The 16824-nt window shown below is 37.8% G+C and overlaps 2 protein-coding genes across 2 annotated transcripts; one reads left to right on the forward strand and one right to left on the reverse strand.

The window, feature by feature from the left end:
• Positions 1–1282: 1282 nt before the first annotated feature.
• On the forward strand, positions 1283–6940 carry LOC100690221 (germ cell-specific gene 1-like protein). The gene is made up of 5 exons (XM_003453795.5): positions 1283–1829; positions 3246–3293; positions 3888–4040; positions 4614–4725; positions 5353–6940. The coding sequence occupies exons 1-5, from the start codon at positions 1541–1543 to the stop codon at positions 5645–5647; spliced, it is 897 nt and encodes a 298-aa protein (XP_003453843.1). The 5' UTR covers positions 1283–1540; the 3' UTR covers positions 5648–6940.
• Positions 6472–16725, reverse strand: tmc5 (transmembrane channel like 5). The gene is made up of 21 exons (XM_013276675.3): positions 16131–16725; positions 15472–15664; positions 14684–14883; positions 14420–14488; positions 13253–13369; positions 13013–13115; positions 12644–12722; positions 12253–12534; positions 11602–11735; positions 11186–11330; positions 10901–11053; positions 10444–10607; positions 9914–9989; positions 9700–9797; positions 9521–9616; positions 9302–9377; positions 8702–8835; positions 8354–8527; positions 8096–8174; positions 7845–7937; positions 6472–7753 (listed from the first exon to the last, which is right to left on the reverse strand). Exons 2-21 carry the CDS (start codon positions 15543–15545, stop codon positions 7175–7177), a joined length of 2925 nt encoding a protein of 974 aa, XP_013132129.1. The 5' UTR covers positions 15546–15664; positions 16131–16725; the 3' UTR covers positions 6472–7174.
• Positions 16726–16824: the final 99 nt, after the last annotated feature.

Raw genomic sequence — 16824 nt, forward strand, 5'->3', positions numbered from 1 at the left:
GTTGAAGTGCGGATTAGCTTCCCAGGCTGAAAATGACAGCATGTTGCTGGGGTAACAGAGACGGCAGTCCTATTTGCCCTCTTTTCCCCCTGGGGTCGTAAATATTTATTGTCTTTATTGTACAGGAGCCCAATTTTTTTGTTTTTTGTTTTATAAGCACGTTTCCAGCAAAATTCAGATTAGAAGTCATTCGCTGAGGACTCTCGGCGCCTGGCCTCTAGAGTCTACCGTTTTCTCTGCTTATATCAGTGAGCAGAGCTCAAGCCCGTTGAGCTCTGCTCACTTTTGATTTTGTCCGGAGCAGCTGCAGGCTCATCATCCTCCCCACATGACCTCCCCTCTAAATGCAAGAGCGCAGGTCAGCTTCTCTGAAAACAAAACCAACTCTCAGAAATGAAGGCGAGAAGTAGAAAGTGTTGCAATGAATTTCAAATGAGCTCTTATGCAACTGAATTCTATTAGATTTCATTCATTTTAAGAACTGAATGAACTGGTGAGGACATTATAGATATTCTTTATTCATCTGTAATGTTTTAAGTCTGATACTCTTTTTTTTAAACGAAAATAAATTAAAAATAATTCTTTCACTGAGTCTTCCTCAATTAAGATCAACAGATACACATCTAAAAACATTTCCTGCGTTTAATTTTTATAAGTTTTAAAAGGTTTTGCTAGGTTAATTGAATGATTATTTACAGCTACTGTCACTGGTCACAACATAAAATTAACCCAAACTTCACGAAGTTCATTTATTGTTTGGTTTAGTTTTTTTCTCGTCCTTGTAATTTTCATCGTGCTAAATACTGTCCTGTATGAGTGACATTATTATCATTAATCTTAATGCAAAACAGCCACTATTCTTATAATATGGAATAGGCTACAGTTACTAAGTGTCTTCCAAATAGTGGACTATTGAGATGTCAGAAGAAAGTCTCTTTTAACTGTATTTCTTTAAAAATAGCTTGTTGAAGCTGAACTCTCAGGATCAACCATATGAACTGTTTTATAGGTCTGAGATTTTGGATTTTAATTTTCCGCTCCGTGAAAATACACTGACATATCCTAGAATAACCTCTTAGAGCTTTCACTTTTAAACTCTTGATGCATCTTTTTTTAATGTTTCAGTGGTAACTTCCTACGCATCAGTCTTATAATCGCCTTGCAGCTGATAAATTGTTAGGGATGGAGGGAGGGGAGGCGTAAATAACGGCGAGAGGGAGTGAGGGAGAGAGAGCGTCATAAGAAAATCCCAGACTTTGTCAAATCCTCACACAACGTGACATCCTATAGGCTGGACACTCGTGGGGCAGCGCGTGTGAAAATGACGGAAATATGACATTTTGGCGCACAGCTGAGCTCTTTCGGAGATGATGTTTGCACTTTGTGCATCAGTGGAAGTTGTTGAAAACTGCGGAGTGCCAAATGTGATCATCGCCTCACCTGTTGTGTTTTGAAATTAGCTGCGGCTCGCGCGTCCCTCCTACTTCGCACCCATGAACTTTTCGGAACGCCGCGCGCTGCCTCATCCTTTACGCAGACAATGAGGATGAGCCGCCGATCCAGGACCCTTCTGTCGCTTAGCTTGAACTTCTTCGCCCTGTTTTTCTCCATAACCGCGTTCATAACTACTTACTGGTGCGTCGGGACGCAGAGAGTGCCCAAGCCAAAGTGCAGCAAGCTGCGAACGCACCAGTGTATAGACTACGGGGTGAACGAAACAGACCCCAACAAAGTGGTGTACAGCTGGGAGACAGGCGACGACAGGTTCCTGTTCCGTCAGTTCCACACCGGCATCTGGATCTCATGCGAGGAAAATATTCACGATGAAAGTAAGAAGGTGTGTGTGTGTAGTGCGTGAATGCTTTTTATTAGTTAACACAGCAGCTGGAATGATTACATACTACTTTGGTTCTTTTCCCTGACTTAAAAGAAACACATAACTATTCATTTAACACAACGATAATCTCGGCAATAAAAGCTTCTGTAAGTGAAGAAAAATGGCACATGCTCCAATACATGATCATGAAGGAATGGCTTTGAAATCAGTGTAAAAACTTTAACCATTTGGGGCTATTTTTTCTTATTATTTATAATCTTTTTTAATCTTTTGTTTTAATTTTTCATAATTGTTACCATCATCAAACTTTACAATATTCTGTTACCTGAGCTGATGTAAGCATTAACCAACAACCATTCAAAATTTAAAATAGTCAAAGGAATATATATATATATATATATATATATATATATATATATATATATATATATATATATATATAAAGCAAATAGTCATTTTTATAAATTTGCCATTTTAATCTCCTCCTTTGTCAAAATACAACATTTAGTTAAAATGGCGATTGGCTGCTCCTTCAGAGATTTTCTTTCCTTCTTTTTTTTTAATGGCTCTCCATTTGTGTCATTATGGCTTAGAAAAGTAAACAGCAGCACTTGAAAGCTTGAGTCTGAAATCGTTTAATTCACTTTTTTATCATTATTTATTTTTTAAGGGAGACAAAGTGGCACTTAGATCCCCAGCTGGCAGGCTGTCTGGGACTTGAATGGTGTGTTGCTTGAGTTACTCACTAAGTCTGACCATTATGGAGTATTGTAAATTAATAACAGAGGGCTCAAGAGGGTGGATTATACATGTGTCAGAGGAGTGATCATGACCATGAAAAGTTCAGGGACAAAAGGTGTGATCAGCCCAGATTAGTCCTCTCTCTGTTTAGTTTATTACAGCTGGATAAGGAATTGCTGCAGCATCTGTCTGTCAGCTCTGTAATACGTCATGACAACCTGTGCTGATAATCTGTGTTTTTGCGATGTACTAGAAACAAACCACAAATTCAAAATATCCAAGAAGCAATTGCAATAACACATTTTTATCTCATCAAGTGACTGTGGGATGGTGAGGAGGAAGGGGGTGCTGAGACAGCTTGAGTTAATAAGGATTACGTAACAGAGGCCTTGATGAGTTTTTCCTCAAAACAGCTGTTTCCACCCTCCTTCTACCTGATTAAAGCGTTCCACTTGCAACAAATCCAGTGGCATGCTCTGGTCAACAGATGGAAAACATCATGTCTGCAGGAATCCTTAGTGTCACTGGTTATTTTGTATCCCATTTGTCACAGGCTGTCATTATGCCACAGTTTTTGAGCAAATCCGTGTTTTCAAAGTGCATATATATGTAAATCAGTAATAAATAATAAATCATGACAGCATGTCATCTTCTGCTGTGTTTCTAGGTGAGAGATGTCGAAGTTTTATTGATTTAGCCCCTGCATCAGAAAAAGGTGAGTGCTATCTGCTTAACCTTGGTTATCAAAACTCTTTAAGCCCTCTAATTCTTATCCCATTTTCATTCACTGAGCTGTACTTCCCCATGTTTGGGAATATTTCTGCATCACTGTAACATTTTGGTCCGTTCTAATTTAATCAGCAACTGTCAGTTCAAGACTGTTTTAATGTGAAATCATGAAGGAGGGCTCACGCATTCAATTTAAAGTTTTATAGATGTTTAGCTGTGATGACACTTTCACTTGAGAAATGCTTAATTCCTGTAAGTCTGTCTGTCAAGATAAGCAAAAAATTGCGAAGCGGCGTGAAGAGGAGTTGAAATGTCTGATCATCATGTGCAGCCAGATTATATTCCACTAGATTAATTGGAAGGCTGAATAAAGCTTTCTGTAAACCGGAAAGCTTTGACATCAGTTCAAGTAGCACTTCATATGAGATCGTCATGTTACTTTCACCCCACATTAAGTCTGACTATCCAGTGAGATTGAGATGTTAGATGACAATAAATCAAAATCTTCCATGTAAATAAAGAATCTTCATCTTAATTTATGTTATTGTGCATTTTTGTTTGTTTTGGGGGCATTTTTCAGGGATGCTGTGGTTGTCACTTGTTTCTGAGATGTTGTACATTATTCTGCTGGTGGTTGGCTTCAGTCTCATGTGTTTGGAGCTAGTGCACGCCAGCAATGTCATTGATGGACTCAAACTCAATGCCTTCGCTGCCATCTTTACAGTGCTTTCAGGTAGTGTGCTTGATTCTATTTTTCATTAACTATAATGCTTTTGTGACATTTCCTGCAGTGTACTGTATTCAAGTATCTGATTCTTGTTTCTAAGATTGTCATTTATCTTTGTAAGTCAGCTTTTGAAGTACAACATAACAAACATATCCTGGTTAATCTGTTGATAAGGAGGGAACTGTCCTTGAACCCGAGAAACATCCCTCTGGTTTCCTTGTAATGATCAGAAATAAATCTGAACTCAATTCAAAATCTAAAAAAGAAACAGAAGCCTTGAGAAGAAAGCAGAGTGTCAGCTGAACATGTTTTTCACTTCTTTTTCACTCTTTTCTTCACTCCAAAATAACAGTTTGTAAATGAACCTTAGTAAATTACTTGGATGGGGATTTAAGGTTATCTACACCCGGATAACATCACTGTTTTTACTTAAAATATTCATATTTCCGTACCCATGGAAAGGGCTGATTCTGCACTCGAAAGAAATCATCAAAGTATTTTTTTAATACTGTTCTTCTTTTCTGTTTGTACACTGGATCAGAAAAGCTTACTAACAATATACTGTGCATATGATTTCAGGTCTTCTTGGCATGGTGGCTCATGTCATGTACACACAGGTTTTCCAGGTCACCGTCAGCCTTGGCCCACCAGATTGGAGGCCCTACAACTGGGACTATGGCTGGTCTTTCTGGTAAGACTCTGCAAACATCCACCTCAGTACAGATAATTTTATACGCTGTGTTATTTATAGTGTTGCATAGATAGAGTTAAGTCAAATCGTTCTTTAAGAAACAGGATGAAGAAGTCCACTCTGCATGTCGCTGCCTCACACTGTCAGCAGAAGCTCTGATCTCACCTCTCTTCAGCATCACTGTCTGTAATGAAAAAAGCCCAAAGCTCTCGTGTTATGGTAGGATTAGGCTTTGGTGTCCAAAGCCCCAGTGCGGGTGTGATTAGAATTGCATAAGGGAATAATATTTTACTCCTTTACAATATGCACAGTATGCCGAAAATTCATTTTGGAGGCTAAACAATTCTTGACCTTCTGTGGGAATTATCCAGTCTGCATGAAAACGACATGGGATGATGATTTGATTGTCTGACCTCACATGCGAACCAGCCTGCTTGAGGAGACCAGAGGGACTTAAAGTGATTGGCACTAATCTTACCAAATACAGTGTCACGGTATTGAGGGTAAAACGTCAGAATGCCTCACCACACTGAAGCGCACCATTAGGTTTTCACTTTTTTTGTTAGTTTTTTTTCAGCTACCACATCTGTTTATTAAAATATGAATTCTCTTGCTGTTTTATATCAGCATGGCCTGGGCTTCCTTCACCTGCTGTATGGGTGCATCTGTCACCACCCTCAACTCCTATACGAAGACCGTCATTGAGTTCAGACACAAACGCAAGACCTTCGAGCAAAGCATCAGGGAGGAGGACGCACGGGAGGCATTCGGATATTTCCGGGAGCACTCTGTGCACTCCATCTCCAAATCTGTGGATTATTACTCTAGTCAGACCCTAAAGAGTGGCAGGAAAACTCCTATACCAGGTGACTCTCTGGACTTCAGTGACATTGCAAATTCTTTGGGGGAAGAGCAGTGCTGAGTGAGACAGGACAGTAGGTGGCGACATTTCTCTCAATGTGGCATCTCATTGGACTGAAGCATAGTTGTCTTTGGTAAGTGTTCACTGTGGGACCAACACCTACAAAGATAACAGGCCGCGGTGACACATTTTTAATACTGCCTTAATGAAAACCCATCATGAAGGTTCAAGTCATATAAGTTTAAAGTTGGAAAATTGCAGCTGACAAATGGGAAAAGTGGACATGAAGGTGTTTTTTTTCCTTTTGTGCAGCTTACCACGATGTAGATTTAAAATATAATGTTAAGTGTATCTATACTGTTTCAAAAGAATGAGTGTCTCTCTAATTCTTCTAGCCTTATTAGACATGTTCAGTCAGAAAATCTAACTGGGTTTTCATTATTGTGAATCAAAGCCATAAATATATACTGCAAATGATGTGCCTGTTTACAGTATTTATAGTACTATTTATTGTAAAATAGATGTCAATTATGTTTGTACACAGAATGATTGTTGGTAATAATGTATCATTTTTCTTTTGAATGTTCACCTTGGCTAAGTTTGATGGTCTCATAAAGCTCAAATAATTATCTGCAAAACACTTTTGATGGACTAGAATTTTTTTTTTTTAAACTGGAAAAGAAATTTACCACAGAGAATAAAATTCCCATAAACACTAGCACTATTGGAGTGATCACAGTCAGTACACCACATTTCTAACAGTGTAAGTCATTTTCATTTGATGATTCTGCTTTAACTGGAGAAAAGTAGAAACTTTATGATGGTTCTGCAGAGTGTTTCAGGCAAGTATGATGAATATTAAAGTTCCCCATTTCAAAATTGTGTTTTGATTGACTGTTACTTCCCCGCCACAAACACATCTGGGGTTTTTAGTGTGATACACTGATTCAAATATAGAACACACAGTTTATTAAACTTTTCAATTACATTTTTGAACTGTAAAAATATAACAAAGTGGATTTTTTTTTTTTTTGCACAAATAAAAAAATAATATTCAACCTAGTAGTTTTTTTTTCCTGTGTCTGGAAAGTGTTCTAAAAATGACCACAACACGAGCAGATAGCTGTCATTTGAAAAAACAACAAAATCAAATGTAGCAATGTATGCATAGTTCCTGAAGAGGGCAGTGTTGTCTTTATCAGCCACTTGGAAAAATTACATTTCACTCCAGTAACAACTGTAACTAATTTTGCAGGGGCATTTTTTAATATTTGCCGTTATCTTGCCTTTTCTATTTTACATTTAATTATGTGCAACAATTAACAACTTATACAAAAATTACATTACAAATGACACAAATTTATTTCTAGTGTTCATGTTTAGGATTACTCATCACACAAAGCTTACATACTATCATAGAAAGATTTCACTAAAATTTACTTGTATAAAAGTTGAATTAAGAGGTGGACCTGCACACTCATCTCCTTCATATACTTCACAAAGTGCAATTTCAGTCTTAAAAAGCCACTTGGATGTTTTTCATACATCTGTTTTTTCATCACAGTAAAATAAAACTCAGCATTTTGTTCAGTAACCATCATCGTATTCATTCTGGGCCTCCTGCCGGGCTAGCATGGCCTGGATAAGAGCACTGGAGCCTGAAGGCCCAGGGTTTTGTGGCGGAGCAGTCATCCACTGAATTCTGTCATCTTCCTGTGCTTGCTGCCTGGCCTGCATGACCTGCATCATGACATTTGACACTGGATGCGGCAGGTCACCCATGTCATCGTCTGTGTCCTCTGCTCTTCTTCTGGCTTGCATGGCCTGTGTGACGGCACTGGATCTGTTGAAAACGTCATATTGATTATTCTCTTCATCTTCCACCCTGTTTCTGGCTGCCATGGCCTGAGCAAGTGCACTGGAAGATGACGGGTTTTCATCATGCATCGGATACTGATCTTCATTCTCCTGGTCAGCTAGTTGACGGGCCAACATGGCTTGCATCAGAGGACTAGAGTTGGACATTTCAGAAGGAACGGGTACTCCACCAATGCTGTATCTTCTCTCCTCCTCTTCAAGTTCCTGACGTGCAAGTAAAGCTTGAACCATGGCATTTGAGTTGGACTGATCACCAGATGAGTGATCATCTGCATGCTGTTTCATGCTCTAAACAGAAAATAAAATATTCAGTAAGGCTGATAACAAGCTTCTACATGCAAAGTGATGAAATAAGCATGAAATAATTTTCACAACAAACCCCTTTTTGTTTCTTTTGTTTGGTGTTTTTGTTTGGGAGAGATTTTTGAAGGTCCTGTAACCTTTCTAACAAGAAGGACTTGTCTTTCCCTTCCTGGTGGGGGGGGGAAACAGAAGCAGTCAGGCAAACAAAAACAGAAAAACATAAACAAAATGTAAATGTAAATCTATTCAAGACTAGACAAGTTCCCACTTGCTCCTGAGGTCTGTTGAAATATATACTAAGGGAAAAAGTTTCTAGAATAAACTCACGTTGACAATCTGTTGTCTCAGACGACGAATAAGCTCCTTTCGGCCATTAGTGACTTGCCACAATATGTATATGATGACACTGAGCAGTAAAATTGCACACAGGAAAACCATTTGCTTAATGACACAAAATTTGCATCAGTATACATGAGCATTCATATGCAAAGCTCAGTTATATGCAAAACATGGCTTGGACTTTTTCAGTCAACATTACAAAGTACATGCTGTGGACATAAGACAGCACTTGCACTATGCACTTACAGGATGATGAGTGTGATCAGAAAATAGAAGATTTCACTCAGGATGACATTATTGTAAATCTCGACGACCCACTGAGAGCCAGTGACGTTTTTTAGATCATCTATCCAGACATCAACCGCACTGAAGGAATTGTTGAGTCCACGAAAAGGGCCACAGCCCTCTGAGGGAGTCAGGCTATGGAGCAAGACAGAGTGAACAAAACAAGACTGAGGCTGGAACTTTTCTGTATTATCAGTACAAAATGCATTATTAATCAAAGACAAATGTATTATTTTATTTTATCTTAGAAAAGAATAAAATAGAATTGATGGATATATTTTTTTAGCAGTTCAAGTCATGTCCTCTTACCTCCAGGCAGTGTATGCAACAATTGACAGGGCTCCCACAAAGAACGGGAAGAAGAGAAGGAAGATGAAGATGGTTTGCATCTGAGCTGCCCTGCCAGATCGCCGCGGGGGCTGACAGTTATGTGTGAGACTGACCTGAGAAGTGCAAAAAACAAACTTGTACTACCCCATAAATACACATCCATAAACAAATATATTATTGATTTATTTTCGTAGTAACTTAATAAACTTATAAACTTGCTATAAGCTAATAAACTTGTGAGCTCATTTAAGCCCATAACAGAAAACAGAGCTTGGAACTGACTTTTTTAAAGATCATTCAGCAGGTTCATGAAACACACAGCATCAGCAGATCCGGCCTAGATCAAATTACAAATCCTACAAAGTTCATTAAATTTCAGTGATTGATTGATCTTGTCTGGTACCATTAAACCATAATGGTTACTCCTTAAATCCGAAACCCAGGCTGTCTTTTCCATTACCCAAAATAAAGCATCTATTCAATGTGATGAAAGGATTTTAATTAATTATTGACTGAGGTGCGCAAATAGAGTAACACGACCCTTATGGAGCATGGAGCAGTCCTGGTAGCAGCATTTACCTTCTTTAGATAAAACAGGATGAGGAATTTGAGAATCTGCATGGCAGGTAGCAGAGGAGAGAAGTAGATTCCAATCCTGTGGAGAGAAAACAGACGATCGCATTTAAATAATTTAAAAAGGTCCAAGATCAAGATAGATAACATAAGATTTGACTAAAATCCACTGACACACTGCTAGAACTTGTGAAATGTTGAATGTATTGTTCATATGGTTCATACCAGGCCAGCGTCTGTGAATAGATGAGTTCGAGGACATTTCTGGCTACGTCAAACTCAGGAACCCCCATGCGTGGTATTAATTTTGTCCCAATCACACTATTAGAAAGAAATTGAGTATGTGATTTTAAACATAGGTCCATCTAACAATTTAAAATATGAATTGAAATTCTATAACTCACTTGCTAAGAAACTCTCCAAAGAAAGATCCCAACATCAGGAAAAGGAAGTCAAAAAGGACCAGACGGTACAAAGACTGCCCTACCGTGGACTCCCAACACTGACAATGAAACAAATTCACTAATGAATGTCTATGCCTACTGAATAAAGTAGGGACAGATAAAATAAACGTATGTTGTGTTTAAAAAAGGAAATAAATGGATATTTATTACTTACTGGATCTTTAGCAGGCACCTTATCCATCCAATAATGACACAAAACAGATAGAATGGACATCTTGAGAAAGACATTTCTATATGTGAAAAAAGAAGTATTTCAATTTGTATTATTGGTTAAATAAATAATTATATTTGCTTTGTGCTAGATGTGTCGATAGCTGCACCACTTTACATATATACAGTCATGGCTTTACATAGATACCACTATACTTTATATTTACTTTTGTTTAAGCCTGATCCTAGAACTGTTCCTAGATCCTAGAACCCCCAGTCTTCTCACTATACTGCATAAAGACCTGTGTCGTTTTATAACACAGCTCACAAATTACACTGCAATTAACTTTAACAAGATTGGGAGCCTGCTACCATGCTGGTGACTCTGTGATGATGTCATAGGCACACCAAAACAAGGTTAGTTGCCTCCTTATTTCCGGTCTAATGGTAAACTAAGATATCTATATTCTGTTATCTATCTAGACATAGACATATTTATAGACATATTTATATACATATATTGTTTTACTTCACCTGATCAACAGAGCATATATCTGTTTGCGGTGGGTGGAGTAATGCTCAAATTTGTTGAAGAGGGAGTAGAAGAGTGGAATAACCAGGTTTATTAAAGACACCACAAAGGGAACCAGGAGTGTCTTTGCCTCCTCAAGCAGAGACCCATCGGCAATTTTTGTTGCCTGCAGTAAAACATAAAACAGGTAAAGATAGTGGATAATGACAAATACTGTGTGCAGTGAAACAATAAAAACCCTGCACTGTTGGTAAATTACATGACTTTCAGTAAATTTATGACACCTGGTTTAGATTTTCACGCTCTGAGAGTACAGGTGAGGTATATATTTTTACATGTTTTTTAGTTTATACTAGTTTTACTAACAAGAGAAAAAATATGCATTTGCATTGCCTGTAGTCTACATTTAACAGACACAAGTAATTCTAAAGTCTAATTATTCCATTTTAACTTATGTACCTCAATCTCATAGTCGCAGAGAAAGTAAATACCGCCTGCACAACCAAAAGCCAAGCTTGTGGAGAGAAGCCAGCAACCAAAATGAATCCCATAGTGCTTCAGTTTTTCAGAGACTGTAAGGCGTTCCTGCTGGGCTGTTTCTGATAAAGACTCCTGAACGAGCAGCAAGAGGACAAACAATGAAATACTGATGTGTATGTAGGTGTAAAATACAGAATTTTAATCTGTCACAGTTAATTCAGCATTTGATATTTTTTTAGAAAAAAAAAAAAAGCTATAAGTCACCTTGAGCTGGACACAAAGGTTGTTCCTGCGCTGTTTCACTGCTTTCTCATTGGTTACACTAAAATCCCAGGTGCAAAGAAGTTGCCATGCACTGTTTGATGCCGAGTCTGCTAGTACATAGTTGTTCTTGAAATTGACTGACATGCTGCATGTGGACAAATCAAGATTCAGGATCATTGTTAGAATCAGAGCTATTGGAGCAGCTATGAGAGTTTTTATATCTACAGCTATTAATCAATGTTATGATTTCTTGTTTTGGCATACTTATATTAGAATTTTCACATTTTCTAATAATTTATTATTATATTTATCAATTTTTTCTTTTGAGTTATCTCTTCTTCTCCCACATGCATGTTGAGGAGTCATAACAAAGCAATTTCCCTGTGGATTTTTATCATGATGAGGACTTAACTAACCTGTAAATAAGTGAAATTCCACAAAGCACCATATAGACGGCAATGGTGAAGAAATAGGCCAGCTGCATGTTGTAATCCACCAGAGTTTCATTGCTGTAGCTACCGTAGTACATGACCGTATAGTTGAAGTAACCCTAGGAAAGCCAAAATATATGCAACTCTTGTTCACTCAGTACAGAGAGAATTGGAAAATATCTAACATGATATTACATAATACATATCAACAGTGTTTGCTAGTTCTAATTGATTATGATCTGCCATGTAGTGCAGATTCATCTTTTAGATTGTCTTTTGTGAAAACAAATGCTGTGGCACTGTCACTCCACTTGAAGAAACCCCACTTGTGGTTGGGGTTTGCATGTGCTCTTTGTGCATGAATGTTAGGTTAACTGGTGACTAAATTGGCTATAGGTGTGGATGTGAGACTGGCGATCTGTCCAGACTGTAGCACACTGCTCACCCTATCCATCCTTGGAAAACAAACAACTGCATTCAAAATAATGCAGATTTGAGCCATGAGCATAAACCAAATAATTAGCTCTTTAAATATTACATAGTCATTTAATTAAATGGTAATTATTACATTAGCTTTAAATTTTAAAATAATGATGGTTGTGACTTCAACAGAAGATAAATGCATGTACTACTTACAACTCCAGTTAGTATCTCCAGTCCTCTGAAGGTCACACTTTGGGGTACGTCGTTCACATTTTGAGAAATGTTTGGGGTGTGCTTGTAAACAAGCAGAGGGATGGTGACAAAGCCAAAGTTGACCAGGAATGAGAAAATATTAAACATGAGAAGCCACTTCAGGAACACAAAATAGGTGAGAACACTGGTCCCAAACTTCCCACCAATACTTTTCATAGCGCCTTGCCACAGTTCCAGGGTCTGCTTGGCTGACTTTACATGGTACCCGCATTTTCGTGAAAACTGAAAAAAGATCATAACATTCTGTATGTAGCATATGAGCACAAATTATGAATGAGCTGGGCTCATAAAGAGATGCAGCCGTTGCTTTTATGACAGATAAAACACTCACCAGAGACAGCTTTTCAGAGCAATCTGCCAAACATGTGAATTGGCGAGACTTCCTGGAAGACTGTAATTCCAATTCTTTCCTGTAAGAGTAAAACCATTGGGATCCTTGTCAACTAAATTACCTGCATCACAAGTTTCTGCAGGCTGTAGAAGCCCCTTTGGACTTCAATTAGTACTTTCCTGTGTAATTTGTGTTGGACAAAAATAGCAATACTTCCTCCAGAGATCTTTATTGCAACATCTGTGGCCTCCAAGCATTTGCATACAGCTTAGTTTATGGTTCCCAGCAGGATGCAATGTTTAACTAAATGTTTTGAATGATACTGAGAAGGATTTTGTTATCACCTTTATTTGTTTGTGGCTCACCTACCTGATATGTTTCTTCTCTTTAAAGCTCATTGGAAGATCCCGAATGGCCTTGATTCTGTCTCGTGTTGACAGAGCAGCAAGTTCCTCGAGCAGGTTTTGTTGCTCTGTCAGACACAAGATGACAAGACAAGTGCTGGCTGTTAAATCTTTGTGAGTACTGCCATTCAGAATACATATCAGGTGTCATAATTCACTTTCCAAAAATCCACAGGATAATCTGACACCCCTCAGGTGCGCTTACCATTTTGCATCTCATTCCAGATGGCATCCTCTGTGAAAGCTGTTTGGGTATGATCTGCATCAGGAAACATGCTCATCCTTCTCATCGCTATTCCTCTCCACCGCATTGTCATGTTTCCTGGATTTGCACACAAGCAAAAGACAGCCAGCCTTCTGTTGTGATTATTGTGGATTTTCAAACTCAAACGCATGAGATAAATACAAGAACAGAGTGACAGTCAGCAAATGAACTGGGTAGCATTTTTCAATGTAACACCTGCAGCCTTTTACGCAGCCTTTATCACTTACTTTTTTCTATAATAGCAATAAGCTGCTACTTATTTATTAATTCTAAAGATAAATATCGACTGCAAAAACACTGACAGATAGTACAGGACACAGCACCATATACAAACTAATGTGGGTCCTATTATGCAACTGTTTGTTCAAAATCTTTATTTGTGATGAATTTATTATTTCATATTTATTTTCATTTCATATAATGCTATGATACTGAAGGTGTTGGTGCCATTGCCCACCAAACTGTATTACTTTGCAGTTACTGTCAGAGTATTAGTCTGTGTGTATTATTTGCATGTATTAGTTATGCCTTTTAACAACTCTTGGTATGACTCTGGAATTTCTTTTTCGTCTTTCAGAAGCATAGAGATCAAATGAAATGGGAGGAAATGGAAGACATAGTTATAATTTATCCTGAATTTCTATCTATATGGATTCCATTACAGTCCATCCAACAGTTGCTAATACAGTTTACTTATGTATTTAATGTCATAGGTGATGAAATAGATATTAGACGAGTGAAAACAGATGTAAATCAAATTCATATATCTGTGTCATGTTCTATGGTAATCAAACTATAGTTGAAAAACAGACCAACAAACACTTCTACTGTATGCTGTAACTTTGTATTTGAACTTCATGCATAAAACATTTCCTAAATAACCCCCTTTGCTCTGTTTTATTTTCTTTGCCAATTTCCTTGTAGCTTTTATTGTTGACAGCCATTATATCCACAATTAAGGATACAGTCTAGTGAAGACATAAGTATGAGGATAAATGGCAATGTTATGTGAAATGATTAATATGTGATGCAAACTTTACAGATTAATGTGTGTTTAGTAATACCATAAAGGAACTGCGTAATCTTAAGTGTCATGAAGCGTATTACCTGAAGACGATGGCAGTGGAATAGATCTTGACTGATTATATTCAGAGTCCATCCCAGATATACTGTGATCTAAAATGTAGAGGAGATAGAGAGGAAGTATCAACAAAGGGTTACTTAGCAACATCCACTGGCATATACAAAAAACGAAGCTGCTGAACAAGTAACACGACTTTTTCAATCAAACAAACACAAATGTATACAAACACTTTATGTTGCTTTATGGTTAAATAATTTAACATGGCCACAAAGAGGTGGTACACATACTGGGTCCATGGTGCCTTGGAGGACTCCTTGGGCGTATGGAGATGGCGTCCATTGGGATGTTTTCTCTACCCCTCCAGCTCTCCTCCTGCCAGCCACCTTGAGGCACTCTCCCTATAGCATCATCATTGCTAGCCCTGTCACCCCACCAGGTTGGGTCTTGGTTGTCATAGGGGTTAGTATGGTGGGTTTTGCTGGAAGCCCTCGAGCCCAAACAGAATAAATTAAATCATTAATAAATTATATAAATTTGTGGCACCTAAGAGCACTGACGTTATCACATCAGGAAGAGAACAGAAATTTCAAGTTACTGATAGAGTTATTTGAATTTAAACTGTGGAGGTTTTATTTAATTTAATTTTAAGTACATTCAGTCTTACAGAGTACTGTCAGACTGATTTTAACAGTAAACTGTAGAGACCAGTGTACTAATGTTTACTTTAGGGCTCTCATATAATCATCCACAATCCTCAGACCTTAAATCTTCTGCCAAAAAGATTAACACTAAAATGAACCAGCCGAGGATAAAGCAAATATATATACCAAATTCGCGCTGTTGCCTGTATCTTGAGGAGATCCTGTTAAAGCTAGTTTTTTATTTGCTTGCTTGACATTGCGATCTTTTCTTCACAGTACTTCCTCTTACTACAAGCACAAACAACACACCACTCAAACTCCTTCACAAACACATTCTTTGACAAATTGTAATTCTATACTTTTCAGGAAAAAAGATTTCTCTGATGCACATTTGAGGACAAAAACAAATTTTATGTTATAATATTAACACAAACCTTCTATCAATTTCCAGAGTCTCGGTGTCATGGTATGCAGGGTTGAAAAATCCCCCGTTCCTGTAACTTGTCATGAGATCCTTCAAATCGATCCGTTTGCTTTTCTTTTGAGACAGCAGTGATTCTTCAGCTCAGTATGCCCCAGTCGCTCCCAAGATGAGGATTTTGGTGTCAAGTGGCAAAATGTAAACGACTTATTCCATATGAAAGACAAAAATTAAAATAAAGCAATAGAATTGTGCTTGAAGTCAAGTTATCAAGCTAAAGACTAACCCTAAACAAGTAGTATAACATGTTAATACCACATGGTTTTCTGTATAGAGGCAGCTTCATAGAAAGCATGTGCAATTTGATCTCTAGAGTGCTCGGTCTGATCATTATAAATTCATGTAGGAGGTTTGGTTTCAGCCTGGGGAAAGAGGTTTGGTTGCAGTGGTATAGCTCTGTGGTTCTCACAAAAAACATTATATTATGGCAAGAGAACACCTCTGTCTTATATAACAATGAACAGTAAAACAACAGACTGATGGCTGAACTATGGAAACAGGAAACCTATAAGAAATGTGTAGTTAGAGTTAGGTTCTCATATAATTACAAACCTGTAAAGATTAAAAGAACTTGTCAAATGATATTCTGCTCTGTTATTAAGCTCTGCTTACCTGGTTATAGTCCTGTAATGGAGAGAATATATCTAAAAGGACGTCCTGACAATACAGAGTTGCAGCTTAAAAGCCTGAGGAGTATCTCTGAATTACCGTCAGTGACATAAAAAAGAAGGACTGTCCTCCTACCAGGAAGTTTAGCCTGAGCACACAAAGGTAAAAGTCCGCTGCTTCTGAACTGGCACTTGGATATTGAAAGGTCACGCTAGATTGTGACATGAATAATTAAACCGCCAGTGCTAATAATTATTTTAGCATCCTTATTAAAACTTAAGGTGAACGCTCAAAAGGCTGACCTATAGGGGCGAATACTGTAGGAACTTATTACAGACAGATAAATGGAACCTAACGAATAAACAAATAGTCTGAAACCGGAAAAAATGCTCTTGCAAATTGGGTTTACTATGCTCCACACAGGGAAAACCAGGGACAAATGTGTCACGGAAGGAAGAGTTGTGAGCAAGCATTTTAAGTAAATGAAAGGAAAAAAATAGACAAACTGAGAATATATTGTGTGACTGTGAAAGTAACTAATATAATATGTAATCTGTATGTACATAATTTTATTTTATTTTTCTTTTGAGACTGTGAGTTAACTAAAACCTATTTTAAGCTTAAATCTGGCCAAATACGTCATATTAGTATGATTAGCAAATTCACTTAAAAAAATCCCACAAAGATGACTAAACAG

The sequence above is a fragment of the Oreochromis niloticus genome, linkage group LG6 (genome assembly GCF_001858045.2).
Source record: "Oreochromis niloticus isolate F11D_XX linkage group LG6, O_niloticus_UMD_NMBU, whole genome shotgun sequence".
Taxonomy (NCBI): Eukaryota; Metazoa; Chordata; class Actinopteri; order Cichliformes; family Cichlidae; genus Oreochromis; species Oreochromis niloticus.